Source organism: Lepidochelys olivacea, assembly GCF_965140295.1.
Source record: "Lepidochelys olivacea isolate rLepOli2 genome assembly, chromosome: 18".
In the NCBI taxonomy this organism is placed as follows: domain Eukaryota; kingdom Metazoa; phylum Chordata; order Testudines; family Cheloniidae; genus Lepidochelys; species Lepidochelys olivacea.
Window position 1 is genome coordinate 20,917,780 of NC_140428.1, and position 25,692 is coordinate 20,943,471.

General features: G+C 40.6%; 1 protein-coding gene across 5 annotated transcripts in view; it reads left to right on the forward strand.

The window, feature by feature from the left end:
• The window catches only part of RERE (arginine-glutamic acid dipeptide repeats), a 401,924-nt gene that overhangs the window by 314,107 nt on the left and 62,125 nt on the right, over positions 1-25,692 (forward strand). For all 5 annotated transcript variants that reach the window (XM_084652065.1, XM_084652067.1, XM_084652068.1 and 2 more), the window contains one exon: positions 9,343-9,423. In XM_084652065.1, coding sequence (XP_084508191.1) covers positions 9,343-9,423 — 81 coding nt within the window. The remainder of the gene's footprint in view (positions 1-9,342; positions 9,424-25,692) is intronic.

A 25,692-nucleotide genomic window follows, 5' to 3' on the forward strand; every position in this document is an offset into this window, starting at 1 on the left:
CATGCTGATTGACATTCATATGTGCAGTGTACACAGGGACTGGAGCTGACAAACCTCAGAACACGTTTTTGGGAGGGGGATGATGAAAGTGCAGGGAAACAAGGGGACAGTGGAGGGCAGACATTTCCCCAAAGATCTACTGCCACTGCTGTTGGCTAGTCTGAGAACTGCAAGTAAATCTGCTCGAGTACCATGGAGTGTACTCAGAGGCTTCGGAAGCTGTTTTACTAAGTCAGTTTTCCTACTCGGTTGATTTTTGCAAGCTTGTTGTCATAAAAGAAACAGGAGGCTGAGTATCGAATGCTAAGGTTAGAATTGCTAGCTACCCCAAAATTAAATTTAAAAAACATTAAACATGGTTGTGACAGGAAACCATAAAAAAAAGGAAGTTCAGATGAGGTTGAAACATATCCTGTCCTCCCAGCAGCGGGGCATATTACAGGGCACTGCAGAGGCTTGAACAAGGATTTTTCTTGACAGGCTTTTGATTTGTTTTGTCCTGAAGGACTGACCTTGTAAGAGTTCCATGTGAGTTTCAGTTGGGATATGGTATTCGCTTCCTGTCCTAAACTGCTGTGCAGCGTTGCTTTTATATGCTGAAACCCTGTGCCCCACCGTCATCCCAGGGCCTGTCTCATCTGCTTCATAGTTCCATCCCCTCTTCAAAGTGAACTTTCCCTGCTGCTGCTCCCAAAGTGGGGTATTCTCAAACCTTGTCTCTTCATTGACTTAACAGAGTCTCTTTCTCCACCTGCTTCTGCATCATACAGCCTCGCTGGGCTCCATGACCCCAGTTGATGATGCTCTGAGCTCTCACATCCTGCTATTTCCTGGTTTCTGAGCAGTAGGGCTAGCTGGGGAGTGGAAGTATATACTGGCTGGGCCATGGCAATGCCTAGCAAGACTGACTGCAAACAAATGTTCCCGAGATCTTGCCTTTCAGTTCCCACAGACATATCTGGTGCACTGCCCTTAGTGGCCCCAAAATAACTAGACAGTTTGCCTCTTGCCATATGAGAGCCTTCAGGGAATTAGTCAGTTTAGGGTTAAACATATATGCTGCATTTCTGTGGTAGTTATGTTGAGTCTGTGTCTAGCCTGGATATGTATTTCAGAACCAGATCCCCCTTCTCACTCAAGAGGTCCATCTTGTCTTTAATGGGACTTCTCACTTGAGCAGGATTTGGCCCTGAGTTTATAAAGTGGGTTGCAGTCTTTCAAGATGGAAAAGTGCTAGAGAAGATAGTCATTTTCCTGTTGCAATAAGGTTTCATTGGATGAAAAATATTATGTACTTGAAAACACCAAGCTAAGATCTTCAGTGTGGGATATCTGACATCTTTAGGCCTAGCAACCAACCGTTAAGTAGCCCTCTAAGGAAACACCGCTATTTGTAGAGTATATTTGATTCCATTCTGTTTTATCAGCGAACATCTTTATTTTTAACATATACATATTAAGTTTAATTTATGTAAAAATACAGCCAAGCTTTTAATAAAATGTACTTGGTGTACTGAAATTCAGCCAAGGTACATATACGATGTCTGAATGCTAAAAAATAATTATTGTTTTGGGCAGTCCGGAAATGTGTTTTGCACACTAACTGGTTTTTCCAAATGCAAATAAGTTTCATTTATTTTTCCAACTAGGCAAAGCAACTGGTGTAACTTTTCATCCTGTAAAAGTTGTGTTTCAGAATTAAGATGCTTTTCATTTGTGAATTTTACTTTATGTGCTGTTAACTATTGGAACTATGTAAAACTTTTTCTGCATGTTATTGTAAAGCCTATTGGGGCATATTTAATGTGGAAGATGACAACTTCAGTTGGCAAAGACTTGGAAGATCTTAGGCCTCTTAAAAAACATACTGTAATTTTATTATAGCGTTTATGATAGCAAAAACTGCCACACTGGGACTTCTGTTATAACCCCCATTTTCACAGGCGGAAGCTTTCCATGCATGGTCATAGTCAAGAGTTTAAAATATTCCTTAAAGTTTGAGGGAAAATCCTTTTACCAGTTCTTTCAGTTATAGTAATGGGAAAATATATACTTCTTGGCATTTCAAAGGTTTTTTTTTTATAATAAGCACATAAATATCTGGGGGGAATCCTCCATAAGTGTAAACAGCACTCAGGATTTGATTGTTTTCTGAGTTGTGGGGACGAAAGAGACACAAAACTGACTGAAAAATCATTTTTGAATGGGATCAGTAGGCATCTGTGAGAAAGTTAATGTTTTCTGTGAGAATCTTACCTTTTGCATCATATGGATTAAAATTTGTAACTTTAAAATGGATTAGACATAGGGTTTTATTTATTTTGCAATTTTAAAATTTTTGATTTTATTGCATGTTTTTAGAACCCACAGCCAAACCTAATTTGGATTTAGACAGTTCACAAAGACCAAACCAAAAAAAAACAAAAAAAAACCCAACCAAATCCTCAGTCCTAGATTAAACCCAAGGGTGCTGAATTTCAGCATGCAGCAGCAAATTTTCCCTGCCAAAGTATAATCCCTTGATAATAGAAACCCTGATGCATAACCTTAACTACAGCATCGTAATGGCATTATCATCACTTTGATAAACATGCCATCTGAGCTCTGTTAGTCAGAGCATAATGGCTTTGTGTATCTTGTCATGGTATTTGTTTCTTGGGATAAAATATGGGACCTACAAGTAACACATATGCAAACATTAACATGCTTGTTCCTAGTGCTTCCTTGATTATTTATAGCCCCCTGTTTACACATTGTAGCAGGATACCATAGAACCTAATAAATTACATTGGGGGGAACTCAGATTATAAAACAGCATTAGGAGACCTTGTGTTCCATCTGGTCAATAGCCATGGCAACCATTTCACAAAACATATTGGTGTTGTCTATCAGCAGTGGCTGCTGAACCATCAAGCCAAAGGATTTCCTAATGCTACTTTACAATAATTATACTCAGGGTACTTAGCACTCATTTAGCTCCTGCTGCACTCTTCTTCTTCAAGGTGCTGTACAAATATGAAGTCTGTCAAAAACCCTGTAACAAATACTTTTAATAAAAAGGTGTAAAATGTGGTGTTTTCATCAAAAAAACCCCACTGGATTAGTGTTTTTAGACCACTTCGCTCCAAACCCCCTTTTGCACTTCACATCAAGACTCTTCCCTTTCCCGTGTATCTGTGGGATCAACATTTAGTGCTCCGCTGTCCTCCGACTTTACCTCACTCTTACAGCTCAGAAATTCAACATCCCTTGACAGCGGGGCATAACCCACCCCCACCTCCCAAGTTTACCTCCCCTTCATACCAGCCTTTCTGCAAGATTGCTCTGAAATACAGTGTTAAAAAGCAAAGAGGAATGTGTTGCTCCATTATTTAAAGGTGGATTGAAGTAGTAAGGAAAGGCAACACCTATAGAGAAGAGTATATGGAAAAATGGAAGCCAAGATGTGGTATTTAATAGGCAACTCGGGCCACCACAGAATGTGGAGCAACAGGTTACTCCAGTCTCTGCTCTTTTTATATTGAAACAAATTTTTCAAAGCAGCCTCATTGTGCATGACTGAGAGGAAGAAGGAGGAAAATCTTGATGTGATTTGGGAAGTGGGGGCAGAAATGGAGATGGAAACTGACCAACGGCTGGAGCTGGAAGGGAAAAAAAAATCTAGAAAATAAATTCTAATAGAAATACTTAAGAACACAGGAACAGCTATACTGGGTCAGACCAAAGGTCCGTCTAGCCCAGTATCCTGTCTTCAGACAGTGGCAAGTGCCAGGTGGCCCAGAGGAAATGAACAGAACAGGTAAACATCAAGTGATCCATCCTGTCGCCCAGTCCCAGCTTCTGGCAAACAGAGGCTAGGGACCATCCCTGCCCATCCTGGCTAATAGCCATTGATGGACCTATCCTCCATGAATTTATCTAGTTCTTTTTTGACTTAATTGTCTGCAGTTTTATTTTATTGATTTTGTTTTAAGCTTCTTTTACATAAATTATGGAGCTATTTTTAGTTGCCCAAAGATATTTGTTTTATTAATAAAAAGAAGTCTTTCTTTTGCCTCACAGTATTTGCACTGAGCAGTGTTATAATCAAAGTAAGTCTCTCCTGCTTCTTAGTGCACCTTAAGCCTGATTATATCCCCTCATGACATAAACGTCTCTTGTTGCTTAAATATCTTTCAGTTGCAAGGATTCCTGTTTCTGTCAATGTGGAAATGATAGCACTGACCACGTCAAAACCATAGGTTCCCTTCCAGTTCGTACAAAGTCCAGGCTGGACACCTGGTGCTGTCATTTTAATGTCTAGCCCTAGTTTTCTTTTAATACCCACCATATTTTTTTAAGTAACAATGAGAAGTGTAAGATGGTTTCAGTTTTATTACACAGTGGTGTGCTTGTGGAAGGGAAGCGATAGTTAAAATTTAACATTTCATTTTGGAGATTACTGTTGGTGTATGAAGTTGTTTCTTAGCTATTTAGTGTCTATCCTATTCGTAGATTTTAAAGGTATTGTGATTACCTAGTTTGACCACCTGAATAACACACAGACAAGAGAATTTCACCCATTGATTATTGAGTCCAGTTTAGTAACTTGTGGTTGAACTAGATCATATATTTTGGAAAAACATCCAGTAGTGATTTAAAGATTGGAATTGTGCTCTTATTACCCATGGTAATTCCACTGAATACGCACTAGGTCAGTTCGTGTGGTTGAATGGTGAAACCTATTAGATCATACCTGTAGACAAGTAGTGTAAGCGAACCGTGTGATTGGCAGAGGTTTCAGAATGTTAAAGAAATTGAAATGAATCAAGCTTTGGAAATCGGGCATTGTCTAACCTGCTGTTGAGATAGGATATTCCACATTTACATTCCTGATAGGTACTTTTGGCAACTCATGAACAGGATGAGAAGTAAAGTTGCTTTTTACTGCAAAATTTAATCAGAGCAGTTGGAAAATGTGAAAAAGTTGGTTTTAAAAATTATGAAATAACTTTAGATTGTCAACTCAGAATTACTTTTTAAAAAGCTCCTTCTCCCCACACCATTCATCATTTTTAATAAAACATCACAACCAAGTAAAGTGAATGAAGAACATAATTCTTCAGGCTTTGCACTACACAGTGAAAATGTACTTTTTTTAACCAAAAAAATTAATTTTTTTTTAACAAGTGGTGATTAAACACAACTGCTAAAATGCCATTAAGTGCTTTTGATAACAGGCTAAGTCCGCAATGGGATCTTTATTCAGTATCTCCATTTTAGCATCTGACATTTCCTGTTCATTAAATTTATTGTGGTGAATTTGCTAAATTAGATATTTCAAATGGTTCCTTTTGCAGAAAGGGTTGTATTTAATTTGGGGAGTGGTAGAGTAGGCTGGAAGGTGGGAGAATTATAACATGTAGCACTTGTTTAGAAAGTTCAGCTGTAGGTTTCTAAATGCTTCGGAGGTGGGGGTTCCATTTTACAGATGGACAAACTGAGCCAATTTGCCCAGTGTCTCCCAGTGAGTCAGTGGAATTACTGGGAGTAGAACCCATGTCTTCCAGCCTTGTGGCCTGGACCACAAGTTGCTCTGACATTTTGCACTGGCCCTGCTCTTCCATAGATGGACTGTTCTGTTAAAGAGAACAGTTGTGTTTATATAATGACCACTCTTTGGAATGGCTTTCTTCACACTAATATTTCTGTGAAATTATTTATATTGAAATTTCCCATATACTCGGTTACCTGATGCTGCAAATGCATAGTGCCTATAATGCAATGCATGGTGACAGTGATGTTAAGAAAACTAAACACCTTCCAGCCCAGAGCCATACTGAGTGTTTTTTGTTAAGAGTTGTGAAGCGCTTTGGGTTACATGCTGGCACATACTTCTTGATTTGGCTGATTTTCATCCTGTGCTGCTCGTTGTATAGGTACATCGCAGTGCACTGTGGGATATATGGAGCTGGCGTTTGGGCATTAAAGTCCTCCCATTACGGCTGCCATCTTTCTCTGCAGTAGAAGCACATAATGTGAGGAATGTGTTCATGGTGGTGGGGGATAACGGCTTCTCTGACAACAGTGTGAAGTGCCCCTGATTAACTGACACTGAAGCAATGAGAACCACCAGTATGAGTAGTGCTCAGAGCAGTGGTTCGCAAGCTGTTTGCCATTGTGGGCTGCATATGTGGCCCACAATGTGTTAGGTGAACCGCATTCAGTACTGTATGGCTCTGAGGATGTCATATGAACTACAGCGGTGTGCTGATTGGGCCGTGGGTTGAGACTCACTGGCTCAGAGTTACACACTGCACCAGTCCTCATTACATAGTAGAGGTGTTCTTGTCTAAAGTCTGATGGGTAAAGGCAGGTGTCTTCCTTATAGTCAAGATTCCTTGCTGAGGATCCTGAGTGCTTTTATTACTCCTGTCCCTGGCACTTCTACTGTTCTCTTGTGCCGCCATTTGGAGACTTGATCCAGTGGTTTAAAAGAAGTAAATGGGTGTGAGTAATTCAACTCTTGGATGGGAGTCCCGCCTCAACGTGCAAATCTGTGATAGATAATTCCTGCCTACGCACCACAGAAGGGTTCCCCGACCGTTGAACCAAAACAGTTCTACTGCCAAGGAAGCAAGGGATTTGTGTGGTTAATTCCACAGGGGCTGCCTGCACAGCAGCTCACTGAAGAGAGGTGCAGGGTACAGAAGATCCACTGCTGTATGGATCCTCCACCTTATGGTGGGAGCCCAAAAGAGGCATGGAGGGATATTTCAATGGGCTGAACTAGTTTCTGTGGGATAGTTCCTCACCCACTCCATGGTGTGGGGGACACTTTGCCCATTTGCCAGCACTTAGCCCAGCTTCTTGGGCTGGGTGCTCACATGAAGATTTGGCTGATAGTGTATTGAGATGAAAGCTGATTTAAATCACGTTGCACTTTTCTGGGAGTTAATTTAATTCCCCCCATAGAGTATACACATTAGGATCCAGCTTTTTAGTGTCACCCAGTTTTTTGATGTAGAACTTTGTGCTCATGATTAGTTGTGCCTGTATTCTTATGCCTGCAGAAAAGGAAGCTCAGTTCAGGCCCCTTTAACAATCCAGTCACCAATTATTTAGCTATGTTCCTTTTGCACTGATTTATTTGTGAAATTCTTTGGGGGTGGCTAGGAATGGAAGCCACAAGTCCCAAAGCTGCAGGCCAAGGTAAATAGCATGTCATAATATATTTAACAAATGAGGATGCAAACCATAGGGAAATAACACCGGAGAGGAAGAATATATTCCCTGGTTGGGAAGTTATTGAGTGTTTAGAGTCAGGGAATAGATAGATAGATTAATCTGGGGAAGGGGAAGCCACAAAAAGGTCCCTGAGCTATAGCCTAAGCTGCTAAATGAGTCAAACTTTACTAGCTGTATAAACCACAGAAAAATATTCATCAAAGTAAGGGGAAAACAGATTGCAGTGGCTGGGAAGCTATACAACATTTAGGTGGTAGGAGATGCTTCCTTGGTTCACCTCTTTGCTTTAAAATAAAAACATAAAAGAAAAAATCACTACCTCTGCAAAGAATTGTAGTTCCTGGCCCACCAAGCCCATTCGCAGAGGAAAATACCTCCCCAAACACACTCTGTTAGGCCTTTAGTGTTTGTTTAAGGATTTAGCTCTTAATCCGTTCCCAGATTTTCCCCTCGGACCCCTGCTTTGCTCATGACAGGAGCAGAATTCTATGCATGTTGTCGCCCTGTGGGTTCCAGGATATTAGAGAGACAAGGTGGGTGCGGTGGTATCTTTTATCGGACCAGCGTCCGCTGGGGAGAGAGACAAGCTTTCGCGTTTACACAGAGCGCTGCTTCAGGAGCAGAATTGTACAGTCAGTCTCCTTTTGGGGGGGCGTCAACTCCCTCCCTCTAAAGCTGGCCGCTCACCTTGTGGTCAAAGCCACCCGTGCGGATGCTGCCCGTGCCCGCTGGCCCTGTAGCCGGGCGGTGGGCAGGACGCCGGGCGCTCGGTGGATCGCTGCCCGCCCCCAGCCCAGCGTGCTGGGCTCATTCCAGGGCGATCCAGGCCGCCTTTTGCAGCGCACCCGCGGCTCTCTTGCCGAGCCGCACAGCCCGGCGGAGATCACATGTCTCGCGGCTGCCGCCCGCTGCCTCCTCCCGCTTTGTAGTGTCAGAGCCCCGGAGTGACACGCGAGCTCCGCGCTCGGATCGCTGCAGCCGCCCGCCTGCGGAGAGGCGCTGCATGGCACCTGAGCAGCGTTCACCTGGGGCTGCCGGAGACGGATCCAGGTCTCTGCCCTCTCCTCCTCGCCTGGCACGAACTGGGCTTTGCGCGGGGGGGGGGGGGGAGCGCAGAAGACGATCTGCTTTGGGGTGCTGGGGTTTGCGGTGGCTTTTTTTTTTTTTTTTTTTAGTGTAGAGCTCGCGGCAAGCTCGCCGAGCTCCCAGGCGAGCTCGAGCAAGAATTCACCACTTGGGCTCCGGCTTGCAATGGGGCGCGTTTCAGAGCCGGGAAGGGACTTGTACGGCTGGTTTCAAGCTCGCCCCACCCCGATCTGGATTGAACAGTCTCCGCTGTTATTTGTAGGGGGTGTCTGAACCCGAGGAAATTGCAAACAAAACCCACCCCCAAAGGAGAAGCCCCGGGGAGGGGGGAACTTTCTCCTCTCCAAGTGGATTATTGCAAAGTGAAAGAAGAAAGTCTCTTGCTGCCTTGGATTTGAAACCAAACGTGAACTGTTCTTTAAAAAAAAAAGGGGGGGGGGGGATAAGAAGCTGCGATATTTTTCCCTCTTGAAGGGATTTATTTGGAAGCTTTTTGCCTTTATTCCTACCAAAGTAGCGTGGATCTTTTTGGGTGTGGGGGTGCGGGTGCCCGTGCAAGGACTTTTAACCTTTTCGTCACCCAGTTGGAGAGTCACTTAAAAAAAAAATCATAACGTTACATATTCTTCTTTCCTCCTTGTCGGTGTGATTCTCACCCTCCCTTAGATGTAAATAGATCTTGCTGATTTTTTGTGTGTGTGGGTTTTTTGGTGTGGAGAGGAACTGGCTGTTTCTCCAACCCTTGAACGATCGCTAACTGGGATCATTTTGGACCAACAGCAGAGCAATTTTTTGTTAGCTCCAAATATTTGAAGTTTGTGGTTCAATTCTAAGTCCATCTGAATTTTTAGGGGGCTTTTCGAAGACTTCCCCTTTTTGATGGTTTCAGTTGTTGTATGTGTGCACATTTTTCTCTTTTTATCAGCAGTCCCTAAGAGGAGAACAGTTGTTACGCTGATTAAAAAGATTTTTTGTTTGTTTGTTTGTTTTGCTCTGCTGACACTCTGTGTGTGTTATCTTCTTACACAGAAACGCTTCATTAAAGGGCTGAGACAGTACGGCAAGAACTTCTTCAGGATCCGAAAGGAGTTACTGCCCAATAAGGAGACCGTAAGTACAATTGGACTTTTATGTAACTTGCCTTTTTCCCTCCCTCTGCTGCTTCTCACCATTTGATGTTATGAAACAGTTTCCTTTTAACCCTCGATTGAGTGTCTGGCTCAAATGTATGGAAGAGAAATCCCCCGCTGACAAACGCTACTGTGTTTTTTTCCTAAGGGCAATTTTTAAGCATTGTGTATGAAAGATATAAAATAGTCTTGTTGTTATTGGAGGAAGTCATAGGGGGTTGGGAAGGTATTTATGAATCCCAAATCTGTTTTTAAATATAGACATTATCATGGGATAATTCATTTATGTCATCAACTTAAGCTCAAATGGCAGTGGGTAATTAACAAAAGCCTAAATCAAAATAAAATCTGATTGAATCTGGAAGAATGAGGTGTGTGCTGTCTGCTTTTACGTTTGGACAGCAAATGTAAGATTTTTCTTTCTGAATTGAATTAAGGAATTTTACTTTTTTGACCTTAATACAACTACATAATTGTCAAATTCTACGAAAAACACTGGTAAGCATTGAAGAAGGGAGGTAGGTGAGGAAGAGTGCTGTACTTTAAAGGGTTTGGGAAGCTCTGGGAATCTACTTAGTTTTTCCATTAGCCCTGATTGCCAAGCCTCTCTAGAAGCTTCGGTTTCCATGCTGCAGGTGTCATTTAACTACTTGTAGAATGGTATTGGAAAGCAGTCTTCACTATTGCCCTGTATTTAGGGACAAGTGAAGTGAAAATGGAGGTGCAGAGCTTATTTTGCTGGGTGAGAAGTGGCATTCATATTAATGTGATGCTGTTGAAAATATTTATTTAAACATCATTGGATGGAGGTGACTATTAAATAATCTATTTTGTGTGAAACTTTAATGTTGAGTGGAAAAAATAATTGTAATAGTGTGTGGGTTTTTTTTAAATCATCTAAGGATGCTAAGATGTTTCCTTCCTACCTTCCTGAGGCATGTCTTTGTGACATTATATTGTTACATCACAATCTCATGGGCAAAACGTTAATACTGTCAATGAATCAAACAGAAAGGGAGAGTGAAAGGTTTATGTTAGAGAGTCTTGTCTGTGGATTAATATACCAGTGTTATTTGTAATGTTAGGAAATATTAGTTACTGCACCAAGAGCAAATAGACTTTACTTTAATATTTTTATGCATTTTTTTATGAGTGAAGGTGGTTTGTAGAGAGATGACATCTTTGAAGGAAATTGGACAATACTTAGCAACATTTAACAAATCCAGGATATAATCAACTTAAGCAGTTCTTCCTTCATTATTCTTCAGAATAACTCCACAGAAATGTTTTTAGGAGAGATTGGCTTTTAGATTAGAAGTGCATTTTGTTGCTAGGAAAGTACTTGATTATTGAATACTACTTTAAAAAAAAGTCCATTTCAGCTACATGTACACGTAAATGTATTTTTAAAAATAAAATGCATTCTTTCTCTGCAAAAGGATTTTTTCCCCCTGTAGATCAAAGAAAAGACACATTGAAGTAAGGCAAACTGGGGACATATTTCTGACCCTACTTTCCAGTGCTGTACAATTTGTCTTTTGCTTTTGAACTTGAATTTCTCAGACCTTGTGCCCTCCCTAAAAGTTCTGTGAAGTCGCAAGCTATGTGAAATTTGATACAGGCTATCACTGTTCAAGCATTACATTTTTATTGTGCTAGGCCTAAACTTCTAGTACTGAGAAGATTAAGCATTAAGGTGAAGCAATTTGAAGTAGAGTGTAGAAGATGGTATTGAGCAGGCTGTTTTGGCCCCTAGTGGTAACTGATCTACAAGTAACCTTTGACCTACAACAGATTGTTTAATCTCCATTTCCTATTCTTGCCCACAAGTCTAGCTTCTGCTTTTTTAGTGCTCAATCTTGCACTCCTTGTTCACAATAGAAGTTTTGCCTGAGTAAGGAGCACAGGATTAGACCCGTATTAGCTAATGTTTGACTCCTTAGGTTTGCTTTTTCCTTTAGAGTGGAACAAGGAGAATTTCCACACTATAAGGCCATGGAATTAGATCTGCCGCTATTTTCTTTCATCAGAATGGCTCCAAACTATTTGCCTGCCACCATTCTCCTCCAATATGAAATAAGCTCCTAATAACTCTTAAATTATTCTCTCTCCTATTTCTGGCCACTAGACTATCACTAGGAATAGCTCTGAAATATGGCTAAATAGGCAAGACAGAGCTTTGGGAGCTGCTCCCAAAGTCTGCAAAAACTATTTTAAAAGGAGTCAGGGCTATTTCTGAGGTGACCTGTCCTAAGTGGAAACAAGATTATAGATCATATGCACTTCTAATTAATCAGAGCTCACTAGGTAAATCATTCATATCTTGGGAGAGGAGGACAAAGGTTATCCCCTGCCTTCTTTGAACGGTTAAATAAATCTCAGTCATCATGTACTGAGAAACCTACTTACAGTCAAACTTTCTTAATATTACTTCAGTTTATAGCATAAACCCCTTCTGCGTGCGCACGCATGAACTACTGCCTGATACCTCTCGGATCGTGCACAGATCCTTGTTGCAGTGTTACAAGAATTATGCTTTAACGAATCCGGTAGAAGAATAAAATTTGTTTAAAGACTGAACTTGATTCTCATTTATATTGTCTGCTTTACACTGCTGTTTAAATGGGCCTTAAGATAGGTGCAACTATAACTTATTTCTACTTTACTCTGGCCTGGGTGCAGATGAGAATTAGGTCCTGTATCGACTGTGCTTTGCTTTCTACAAGCCTACTAGAGAACTCTCTGCTTGAGAGTTGCCTGCACTCCCACCCCCTCCATGTATCATAGCCTTTTAAAGGAAATCTTGTATTTGCCAATTTGTGCATTTTAGCTGTGACACAGTTTCTTCTAAACAAATAACCAGCAAGGAAAATATCCTGATGAAAGAATATATTTACCGTATATCAAAGCTGTGTGTTTTAGGTCTTCACACTCCCAGTTTATTTCAAAGCAATTATGTCTGAGAGAAGGTTCCCAGTGGGCGTGTGCATAAATAGCTTTAGCATTCTCTTCAGGCTTTTATAAGCAAGACACACAGGAACTAAAGCTAGCTCTTATCTGAGCATGCCCCCTGCTGAAATGGGAATGCTGGAGTTGATTAAGAAAGCTAACAAGTTTATGGAGCTTTAGTTGGATCAGTAAATGTTAACCATGTAATACCCCGGAGAAGAAGGCCTGTCTGTAAATTTGTTTTAATATAATTTTTGTAATTTGCTTTGGGTTGTCATATAACTTTATATTTCTCTTTCCTTGCTAGTACCCATCCTACTCCTGCCACCCCCACCCCCCCATCCCCTCATGAATAGTTTTTCATACCTCTTCTCATTAATACACTGGTGGTCAAAATGTAAACTATGTCAGACTAATTTTCAGGGAATCGGAGAAATATGGGGCTGGAAGAGACCTCGAGACCATGCCACCACGCTGAGACAGAATTAAGTATATTTTTTGATCATGCTACCAACCTGGTTGGTCCTTTCCCCTTAATAGTTTTAAGAACGACGTTTTCAGAAATGCCTAGATCCATTTTCAAAAGTGATGTTGGCACCCAAGTGCCTGGCTTGCTTTTGAAAATGGTATTCAGGCTCCAATTATGCTGAAAATTTGACTTTCGATGTGCAGCTTTGGTCAGTTGCTTAAGCTTTAAGTAGAAGCTTTCCATGTCTGGGCCTTAGTTTAAAGGAAAAAAAAAAGTTGAAATTCTCTAAGTCCCATGTTAGTAACCCTCATTTTACTCCACATTCCGCAGTGGATAGCATTGAGTTACCTGAGCTGATGAATTCTACATGAAATGCCATAGTGATAGGCCTGAAACAGATGGACTGTAGGAGTTACAGGGCTGGGAGCTGGTGGTTGTAAGTTTTTCTAAAACACTTAGCACACTGTACAAATGGTAAAAAGATGGAAAGAAGGTGAGGTGAGCACACTGGTATCCTTGCTTGTTCCAAGCGAGGAACTAGAGTTGAGGAACAGGTCAGGCAACTCTGCTGTTTGGCTTACCAGAAATTGAGAACGTTCCTTTGATAGAATTCCCAGTCAGGACCAGGAAGAAAAAAGAGCACTGAGTTGTGTTGTCATGGAAGGACCTTGGTCAAATTTAGAGCTGGGCACTGGGAGTCAGAGCTGAGTTCTGTTCCTGTCTTGGCTGAGTGGCCTTGAGTAACTCACTCAGGGACAGTTGCTTTAAGATGTAAGAACTCTGGACTTCCATTGAGACTACTGCACATCCTCTTATGCCCAGCTTTAAAATGAAAACAACCCTTATCTTTGGGAAGTGCTTTGAGATCCTTGGATGACTGGGGTTTTTTTGTTTTGTTTTTGTTTTTTTTCCAGAACACCTGTAGTGCTGGTACATTGATCATGACAGGAAGCTAATTGTCTGTCCAGCCTTCACCCGCCAGGCTGAAGGCCTAGAGCTCCTTTCACAGTTGCTTAGAGCTTGTCTGCACATGAAAATTGATTTGGAATAAGGGAGGAAGGTATGAATTTAAAGCAGACTAGCTATCCTTGAGTAACTGCATTTGTAGACCCTCTTATTCCGGTATAAGAGTGCCTTTGTCTGGTGTAGTTTTTAATTAAATTAAGCAAATTTGAAATAAGGCACTCTTATTCTAGAATAAGAGTAAGTACTCAGGGAATCATTTAGGAATAGCTATTCCACTCTCAATTCACACTCTACAACATTCTGAATTAGCTTTCATGTGTAGACAAGCCCTTAGTGAACGTTACGAAAAGAAGACATTAAGGCTTTGTAGGGAGGAGTTCAGTATTTAGTGCAATCTTGCTCTGAGTCTCCACGTTGGGTATAGAAGCTCCACTCGCATCTTGATTTTAGGCTTGGCCAGTTAGCAAGAGATAAGAGAGAAAGAAGGTAATCTAGAAGTTATACCTGAGGGCTGGTGCTATTGCATCTGAAATATACAGTGTTTATGAAAAAGTCCTGAAAATCAACTGCCTCCCTTTAGACCAAAAATGTATTCTATTAAATATGTGCAAAAGAACTGATTATGCATCATCCTTTTCTTTAGGCAAAATATTGGCTTTTCAGGCAGCAAATTCCCTCTGCCCAAATCGAGTGCTGTGAGGACTTATCTCTGAGACTGAATAAGCTGTACTCTGTTAATATTAGCAGGCCAAAATGACTGTAGCTTGAGCTTCCAGCATGAAGTTTTATTTAATTTCCGATTGGGGGTTTAGATAAACAATCTGATTCTTGCCTTATTAATGCTTAATCTAGGGTTACATAATCTACAGTATTGGCTTCCTCAGTAGCTCCTAAAAAATAGAGTGCTATAATGTATTGCAGCAAAGCAGTGGAAGTTTAGAAAGGTCACTGTATTTAAGGCACTAAGATGGGTGAGGTATTTGTCCTCTGTACAGTCAGTACTGTATGTAATTAAGCAGATCAGCTAACAGCCTAAGTAATGTTTGTCCAGCCCACCTGTAAGCAAATTAAAGGTAATGATTTTCTCTCACTGTATCTGTTCAAATAGTAGATGTTCCTTTAACAAAGGGAACAGAATAATTACTTAGGTGAGGGGTTTATTCACTCCCTCAGTATAAAATGATGGATTAGCCTTGCATCAGCTTTTTCACGTTAAAGTATAACATAACTTATTTTCACCAGTAGCTAAATTTAACTGTGTGTGCGTGGCATGGACAGTATTACTCACTGTCCTCCTTTCCCACAGGAAATATATTTTGTTTGGACAGTATATTCCCCTAATGATGGGCTATTAATGCACAGTTTGGTTCTGGTGCAATATTTCCCAAGTTGCCTTTGCTTCAGCAGCATAGAGCACGCGAATAAGGATAAGCTACGTACATTTTTGTGTTTGGTTTTTTTTTTTGGTTCAAATGCCATACCTTTTTCCTTAATAACTTGTTCTACCCCTGATGCAGTCAGAGCTGAAATTTTCCATTCGAGTTTGAAATGACTGCCAACGTAAACAGCCAAAACTTCTTTCGGTTTCAGCTCTCCTCATTCCTACTTAGTGTTTCTACCCTATGGATATTGCAGTAGGAGGATTTTATTCTTGTTAAAACAGGGACCAGGCTTCAGACTATTAAATCCGATGACCTCACGCTTTTCTTTTTTCTGCAGTCATAGAAGATATCCCACTGGGCTTTAGTCCAGTGCGAACAACAGGCTGCGGGAAGGTTTAGTTGCTCTCCCTGTGTAAGTGAATCATTGATTCGTTTGCATAACAAACAAACAGAAAAACCCACACTTCAGTAGGGAACATGTTGGCTTGTTTTTCTTTTTTATTTTGTGTTGTTTTTTACCCAGCAAGTGACTAGCTTTGCTGATTAATGGAACCCAGGATATTCGTGTGTCTGTGCTCAAGGTATAGTAGTCTGTTAGGCAGACATGCCGTGCTTGACTTTCCACTGCACAGCAGGAGCAGACCCTGAGCAAGTAGTCGAATTTTTATGAAATGTTTAACTTGTAGTAGCTGAGCACAAATGGGAGAGCATCATAGATTTAAGTGGTATTGAGCTGAAAGCTGTTTACAAAGACCAGATATTTATCTATTGAGGGGGTTCAATAATGTGTGTTCACCATGATTTGGCTTGATTTTAGATGAGGAAACGTTTATGACTGTTAAACCTTATGCAGACTCTGCTATTTTATTGGATAGTAAAACAAATGAAAGGTTTGGAAAGGTCTTTTAAAAAGTTCTGATTACCTCTGGTATATACAATGTTTTTGTCCACTCTAGAAATGATTCCATATCTTATAACACAGATTAATAGCAAGTCCAATTCTAAACCTGGACTGCATGTTGGACAGCCTCTCAGTTTGGGCTGTAGTTCTTGTTTCATGTTTTCTATCCCATACACTCTCCTATTCTCTCTCTCTCTCTCTCTGTTGGAAAGTTTTCTTTCTGTTCTGTTGTGGCAGGTTGTATCCTAAAGTCAGACATACTCCGTTATTTAAATCTTCGTTCTGAACGCTGCCTATTTACATTGGACAAGCCCAGTTTCGGGCCTCAGTGTCACCAATGTATGGCCGTTTGTCTAAAGACAAGCTCACACCTTGGGTGAGTCTACACAGAGCCAAAGACTACCCTTTTGTGTATATGGCCACGACCATTGGTTTCAGTGGGAGTACTGAGGTCCAGGCGCATAATCTGGCCTGTTTGCATTGGTTTTTCGAAAGTTTATCTTGTGCTTTTAACAGCTCTTCCCCCACTTTCATCAAATTAATTTGTTCTGGTGATATTCATAACTTTCCATTCACCCTGCCCCCTCCCCCACTTCCCATCAAATTGCTTTTTAAAACATTAGACCAAATTAATTTGGAACTTTGACAGCTCAGGGTCTGAGCTGCTCGTTTGAGTAGCAGCCTGAAAACCTTCATAGGTGAAACAACCAGGGACAATAAAAAGGCTCATTGTGTCCATTGGACTCTCCAGTTCTGTGGAGCATGGGCAGTAAATCAACTCTCTTGTTTGCACAGTGATTCTGTTTTCTAGTTTACGTATGAGATTGAAAGCCATTGTTTATTTTACTCTGCAGATTTAGAGGTAGTTAGAGGTAAAATATTGTTACAGGCAAAAGAGAACCATTAGCCAATTGCATCCTGTTCTGTCAACGAGCCAAGGAGCACAATTCTTGCTTCGGTGGGGAAAAATACCTACTTGGAGATCTAAGCCAAGAATATTTGAGAAATTGATGCAATATTGCACAACTTTCTCTTTCAGCAATTTAGGAAGAATGATGTTTGTGTGACTTGGTAATTCTGTTACACACACACACACACGCTGTATTTTCCCTACTTTCTGTTTGATTTGCTATCATAAGACATTTTATTGTCTTGGTTGTTTAATCTTTTATTGAATCGTGAGTTCTCATTCCATGTCCATGCTATAGGAACAAGAATCCCTTTGAAAAGAATGTTTCAGTTTTCAACAATGGAATTTCTGAATTTTGCATCTTCCCTTTCCTACAAGAAAAGGTATTCACTTTTCTTTCTTTGTAGCAGCTGAGACTGTACCAGATTCTCAGGCATCAATCTAAGGGTGCTGGGAATCTCAGATATTTAAAGTAGGTCTCTCCTTAGATGTTTGCACAATTTTTTCCTCTTTTCCTGTTGAGTTTCATGTATCCTGACGCAATCATTTTCCACAGGGTTGGAGCAACAAGCCCGTCATTTTGGTTTGCTTTCCTCCCAGTGCAGAGCTTGAAGATATGCTTTAGAACCTGGATGTGGTTTTAAAAAAGAAAAAAAATAAAGGCTTCTGAAGCAGCATCTTTGTGAAACTTCCTGTCCAGGGATTCTTGACTCACCTATAAATTTTAGATAACAGGGTATAATCCTGTAGAATTTGGGTAACTACACAGCTCCAAAGAAGCTCTGTATAGCTCTGCATGGTGTTTTGGTTTTAGAAAAATATTCTGATAATCTGTTAGGAAAATATGTACACTTCAGATTCCATTTTCAGCAAAATCTTGCTTTCTATTCAGATAATAATTGGCACAGAGTTAGCACTACAAAAATAATCTTATTGATTGTACTTATGATTCCCATTACTGTTGAATCGGAACACCTCACACTCTTTAGTATAGTCACACTTCATTGTACATCATCACCACTGTGAGGCAGGAAAGTAAGTATGGTTACCCCATTTTACAGATGGGGAACTGAGACATACTAAATGAATTGCTCGAGGTCAGGCAATGTCTGTGGTGGAGCAGGGAGTTGATCATACAACTCCCAAGTCCTAAGCACCTTAACCACTGGAGTTTTTCCTCTCTGTTAGTACAAAGATTCATGTTCGTGGTCTAAAATAAGGTCTCCCATCCTACAGCTGTTTGGTTATGCTCATACTGTGTTGAAAGGCCTTGCTGTATTTTAAGAGCCATGATCATCTGTGCTGGAGGAGTGCTTTTGAAGAAGGAACCTGAAAGTCCCTGTCTTGCAAGAGAAGTGTGCTATTTCTCTACTTCAAGTAATATAAAGTCTTTAGATAGCAAGTGCTGAGAGCTGTTGTCCTCTGACTAGGCCTTCTGTCCTATATTTTCCCTCCTAGACATCTAGTGGACATAATGACTTAATCCAGACTGGCATAGGGACTGGTGCAGAGAAGATTGAGGGCTTGACCCTCAAGCCGTGGGTATGAAGCCCATTCGTCCACATTATAGCATGATGTGAAACAGTGAATTCTCAGGTGGTAAAATCCACACCGTCCCATTCTTGGATTGTTGTTAAAATACATGTAAATATTTTAGCATAGCAGTCTTTGCTATTTTTAAAATTTATGCAAAAGTGTTAGCTGCATGTGTGCATGGGTTTTATTGGGGGAGGGGGTGTCTTTGTGTTTGGGCCAAATTTTGTCCTTATCCACACTTAGGAGGCCAATGAATTGATGATGTGGATAGAGTTTTTGCTAGGCTTGTTCCATGCTTATGTTTGAGGAGCAAGCAGATGTGTTGCCTATCAAGATTTCCCCCCCGCCAACCTTTTCTCTCCCTGTTATGTTATGAGCATTAGTAGAAGTGCTCCCCTACCTTATGGAGAGGGCCAAATGGAGTTGCAGTATTGTAACTGAGTGATATTTGGCCAAGTATATTCAAAAAGAATCATCCAAGTATTGCTCCAGATGTGGTGTGTCCTCTGTTTCTGGGCTGGACTGTATTAGATCTCAATGTTGAGATTTGCAGGAAGAGATTTTCTTGAGCTATCAAGTCCCAGAAGTAAAAAAAAAAAAAAAAAAAAGGCATTTTCTAACTCACTCTGTATTCCACAATTGCCAGAGGATTAAGGTAGTTGGGAGTTCTTAGCTGTTCAAGGCAGTGCGCAGCTATTTTCTATAACACAAAAAGAAAAGGAGTACTTGCGGCACGAATGCTCAAATAAATTTGTTAGTCTCTAAGGTGCCACAAGTACTCCTTTTCTTTTTGCGAATATAGACTAACATGGCTGCTACTCTGAAACCTTCTATAACACAGGTATTCATAAAAAGAAAAGGAGGACTTGTGGCACCTTAGAGACTAACAAATTTATCTGAGCATAAGCTTTCGTGAGCTACAGCTCACTTCATCGGATGCACACAGTGGAAAATACAGTGGGGAGATTTATATACACAGAGAACATGAAACAATGGGTGTTACGATACACACTGTAACGAGAGGTTTCAGAGTAACAGCCGTGTTAGTCGGTATTCGCAAAAAGAAAAGGAGGACTTGTGGCACCTTAGAGACTAACCAATTTATTTGAGCATGAGCTTTCGTGAGCTACAGCTCACTTAATCGGATGCATACCGTGGAAACTGCAGAAGAGTGATCAGGTAAGGTGAGCTATTACCAGCAGGAGAGAGAGAAAACCTTTTGTAGTGATAATCAAGGTGGTCCATTTCCAGCAGTTAACAAGAACGTCTGAGGAACAGCAGGGGGCGATTCATGGCTCTAGTTTCCAGGACATGTGGTTCAGTGGAGCAAACATGTTTCAGGGCAAGTGATTGTGTGCCAAAAAAAGATGATCAGATTTTGGCAGTGAGTAGACAACCTTTTTATGTTTCTTGCCCACCACACCGGGCATGAAATTAACTTTCTTCTCATACAACAGATCATTGGCCTTAAATCACTGCTTTCTAGCCCAGATGCACTATAAGAACCATATCCACAATGTTATCTTGGCATAAAATCAGCCCCCCCCCCCCAAATACATTATTCAGTCCTAAATATTCCTGTAATATGCTGCTATAACTGTGCTGTGAGAGTCAGACAATGATAATTTTAGGAGACAGATGCACTCATTTTGTTCTTTTTGTTTCAAACCAGCTGTAAAAAGCAAAAGCTAGGCTTGATTACTGGCTTCTTCTAGCCAAGGAAAACTCCGTGGAATTTTTACAACTTCTACAATAAATTGGGAACGGAGAGTTATGGGGCAGTGATTTTATTTGAGGGGTCTGTGGCATGAGGAGAGCTGAGGTGGTTTGTTGAGTTACCAGAACCCTGTGGTGGCATTATAGCTCCATAGTTCAAGATGTATTTATTTAATACGGCGAACAGAAACCCATTCTCTTTCCTCTTGCCTTCTTCTACTCCAAAACTCTTCCTCACAGGGAAGTGCTCACTGCAGAAGTTTGGTAGAGTCAGATTGTTTTGCTGCAATTAGTGGATTATGGTTGATCAAAGGAATGTTGCATTTCTTTGTATAAACATCCATCTCTTTCACTGAGGCAAACTGTTAAGAAAACAGAGAGACTGAGCCCTGACTTCCATTGAAGTCAGTGGGAGATAGGGTCTTGAACTTGCACCATTGATATCTGCAGGAGCAAGTCCTTGTAGCAGTGAATAACTTGCAACATCAGGTCCCCTGTTGCTAGTGAGTTTATATTTTGAGCTTCCAATAAACAGGATTCCCTCTACTGACCCTGGCTTTGCATCTGTTACTGTTTCCAGAGCTGTACACATTTCTGCGGGCACCACAATGCAGTTGCACAGCAGAGAAGTAAACACAAAGCAGAATGTTTGCTTCTTGGCCCACTAGAAAAACAAAGGGGGGTATGCTATTGCCACCCCCAAGCAGCCAATAATCATGAGTTAGATTCCACAAAAAACATGAAATTGGCTTTAAAATCTTGAGATTTTAAAAATAATTAATTTTGAGTTATTTTTATTTCTGTTCTGCTTTTTTGAGCCTTTAGGGTCCATGTTTTCCATCTTTTTGTCTACAACTGTGAGGTCTAGAAATGACCTTTTTTAAAAAATAAATAAATAAAACAAAAGCTGAGACTGTCATGTAATCGCCTGACTCCAGAAACTGGGACTTTAAGGAAAAGTACCAAATATCATGAGACTCGTGATAAAATTGCGAGAGTTGGCAGTGCTGGGGGTGGGAAATCCTTCTTTCTTTGGACCATCTGGTAAAGGCAGAACTGGCAGGGAACATTTCCCTCTCCCTCCCACACTTCAGAGAGACTTGTGACAAACAGAGTAAAATATCAACTACCCCCAAAAAGTAGGTGACAAATGCCTCCTTACCACAGTGAAATCCATCACTCTCTTCATGTGTACAGAATGTTTTCATTTGATTTTGCTCCCATTTTCCATGCTCCTTAACACCCCCCATCCCCCCAGCTTCCCTGACAGGAGCTGAATTTATTTCTTGCACTGCATCTAAACCCCTAATCTTTAAAGAAAAGGAGGGTGCATTCCATGTAATAAAACAGAGCTTTTTTCCCCCCTTCCATCTTGAGAGTCCTCCCTGTTGTTTAATTCTGTGCCTGCTTTGTGCCTAAAGCCTGTTCTGAGTAAGTGCTAGCACATCCCAAAGGAACTCTTGATTTATTTTGCTAACTCTGCCCTTCTCTCTCTCTGGTTCAAAAACCTTTAATGATCTGTGAAGTTCCAAGAGTTCAGAGCAAAACAGTAGTAGTTTTAAGAACTTCACCTACTACATAACAGTCCTCCTAACACTTTCCACACGCTGGGTTTTTGACCTCATGAAAGGCTGACCTCTTACAAATTTTGGTTGTACAGCAAGGCCTCTTGGACGGGGGCTCACTAATGCTGTTGTGAAATTAAAAAAAAAAAAAAAAGTTGTAATGAAAATTCTGGGCTCTTAGCCAGAGAATAGGATGTGATAGAGTGAAAATGTTTCTGTTGCCCTTTGTTATTCCGCCAGCTTTGATTAGTTTTGTTTCCAGTAAGCTTAATTATGTTCCCTTTATTTTTTTGTGACTAAGGAGGTGATCCTTACTAAAGCTGCATCTTTCATTACCCAAACTGCAGCAGTTGGAAGGAATCTGAGAAATAAATCTTGCCAACCAAAAAACCTCCACAAAACACTGATAACAAATCTCTTTTGCTCCTTCTTTACTTACGTTTTCTCCAAAGCTGTGAGAGAGACAGCCCCACCACTCTTTCATTGCCTATCCCCTCTGCATTCCCATCCTGAAAGTCTCTGCCCACCTGTCAGGCAGTAAGAACTAACTGCAGAGTAAACCTTTCGAATCTTTATTTTAAAAAAACTTACAAACTATGATGTGTGCACACTGAGAAGCCCCTCTTGACTTCCCTCATCTTCCCATGGGGGTAGGGTAGGAACTTACCTGAGGCTACATGCTCTTTTTATGAGAGAAGGTTTCCCATGTCTCTCTTGGAGTCTAATATTGTTACATGTGTCTCTATTTTCATGCCCTCAGCCAAACATCACAGATGGACATGTTGTGCAGGCCAGAGGATAATACAATATCCTGAGAATTCTGGGGCACCGGAGGAGAAAATACAGTTGGCACATAAACATAGTACATACAACATGAAATTCAATAAAGACAAGTGCATAGGAAGGAAAAATTATATGCACAATAACTGGCGAGGCGGTAGTTTTGCTGAAAAGCATCTGGGGGCTATAGTGGATCACAGACTGAACAGGAATCAACAATGTGATGCAGTTGCAAAAAAGGCTAATATCACTGAGGTGTGTTAACACAATGTCATATGTAAGACACAGGAGGTAATTGCCCCACTCTACTTGGCCCTGTTGAGGCCTCAACTGAAGTACTATGTCCAATTCTGGGTGCCACATTTTGGAAAGATGTGGACAAATGGGAGAGAGTCCAGAGGAGAGCAACAAAAATGATAAAAGGTTTAGATAACCTGACATACTAGGAAAGCTTTGCATTTTTTTAAAAACTGGGCATGTTTGAGAAAAGAAGAGTGGGGGACGGGGGACGGGACCCGAGAACAGTCTTCAAAATATGTTAAGAGCTGTTATAAAGAGGATGATGATCAATTGTTCTCTGTGCCCACTGAAGGTTGGACAAGACGTAGTGGGCTTAGTCTGCATCAAGGAATATTTAAGTTAGATATTAGAATAAACTTTCTAAGGTAGTTAAGCTCTGGAATAGGCTTCCAAGGGAAGTTGTGAAATCCCCATAATGGGGTATTTTTAAGAACAGGTTGCATTAACATAGTTGTGAAATCCCCATAATGGGGTATTTTTAAGAACAGGTTGCATTAACATCTTTCAGAAGTGATCTAGATTTACTTTGTCCTGCCTCAGCACAGGGGGCTGGACTTTGTGAACTCTTGATTTCTATGAACTCTTCCATTATAAACTCTTCCATTTCTGTGATTCTGTGGTTGTATACTCCGAAGAAATTAACACCCCTGTATTTCCTGCGCAGTAGCATAAACACGTCTACAACTTTTTATATTTTTTGCTTATTTAATCTCTCAAGTTACCTATTTAGATTGAGAAATAACATCACCATTATATTTCCATCCCTCAGTATCTCAGCCCCGGCCTATTTAAGCACAACTTTTGCCTGCTGTTATTTTTGGTGTTTATAACAGACCTTGCATCTTTTTTGTTTGACAGCCCAAGGTGGGAGAAAATGGAGTGATGATCTCAAGTTAAATTAAAATAACTTATTATTTTTGAAGGCCCAAACACATGCTCCATGCATTCATTTTCCTTGCATATGAGGGAGAGAGAGTGCAGGTGGAATCTCATCTGAGTATTTTGACTTCATCACGGTTTGTGTGCCCAGTGGATTGTGCCACTGTTGATTCATGTGCAGTGTTTTTCAGCGTTGATGGCTGTATTTTACAAAGGTCTTGCCTGATTTCCTTTCAGCTTAGGTGACACAAAGGCCATGCTTCCTGCCCAGAGTTTTCTTTCGTTATATTAAAGTAATAGAGCTGGAATGCTTTATGGTTTAGATTCTGGAAGATCATTGCTTACAGAAGCACGTATCATTGTTTTTGTGTTAGGACCTTGCTTATGACCTGCCGAGTTTTATCTTTGCTGGGTTCTGTGATTAAAAAATTGCACATCCCACCTTACACAACTTGTCTGCTCAAAGAGCATATGGGAAAATGCACTCTTTCTACTTCCTGCTGTTCAATCAGATCCTGCACATAGAATAACTCTGTGGGTTGCATTTCTGGACTTTCACCTTCTTGCAATGAAGTGATATGGATAAAAGGCCTTCTACTTTCAGTGTTGTGTTAAAGTTTTATTGATTTAACAGTTTCAGCGTATGGTATTATTCTGTGCCATTTGATGTGATAGGTTTTTGTTTCCTGGTTTTAGAAGTGCATTCTTTTGTTGCAAGGATGAGAGCATTCTGAAAAGCGTTTGTCTGCTCAACATGGGCACAAAGTATTTTTTCTATTTATATGCTTTTAAGACCAGAACAATATTTTTGTTTCATAGAGAAATATACATTTCTTCTACTTGTAATCTTTTCCCCTCCAAATTACACGTGGAATTTTCTGCTAATGTAATTCCATTAACTTCAGCAGAGTTACACCAGCAGAGAATTTAACCCAACAATTGTATGTGGTATAGTTTTTTAAAAAGGGTATTTATTTTACTAAGCAAGTGTTGTATTTGACAGTTCTGTGCCAGTTGTACCAGGCATAGTTGCAGATTGTAAACTGTCGCTTTGTAATTGTAATTAATGTAGTTGAGTGAGCCGATACCTTAGGCCTCAATCTTGCAAACATTTACCCGTGATGTCATTAACTTCAGTGGGATTGTTTACACATCTAAAGCTTGCGTGTGTGTATGATCAGGTGGCCCTTCCACGCTTCTCCTCTCCCTTCCACTTTATAGTACAAAATATTCTATCTATGAACTTCCTCCGTGGATCCTAGCTCATGAGTCATGACCATCTAAATAAGTTTGCTGGCATGTAGGAATTGCACTTTGAAAGGTTTTCTCTGCTCCCTCCTGTAATTGGCTAAAGTTAGCATGTATGTCTTGCGTTTCTAGATTAACATAAGTAACTCACTATTGCACTCCTTGGTTTCTACTGTTTCCTTTCCCCAAACCAGTTTTGGGGTCGGGGTGTTGTTTTTTGAACGAGTTGGTCCCACGATATTAGAGAAACAAGGTGAGGGAGGTAATATGTTTTATTGACCCAGCTTCTGTTGGTGAGAGAGACAGGCTATTGAGCTACACAGAGAACATGAGTTTAGCTTTGACCTTTTCAAACAAACTGTGAAAAAGCTATGGGAGATTTTTAAAATTAGGTTTTATTACACTTCTGATTGCTTTCGTTGTCATTTATGGTTTGAAAAGGGGCACAGAATCCTGCTGGCAGTAGATACACAGCCTTTCTTAGCATACTAGTCAATCTTGGTTTGTGTTCCCTATAAAGGTCAGATTGAAATGGGCTAGAAAAATCAGTGAATAACAGGGACCACTTTCTTGGAATCATAAACATTCTGTTGGTTCCAGGCTTTTAGTTATGTTTGCGCCTGTTACTATCCAGGAATCCATATTGTT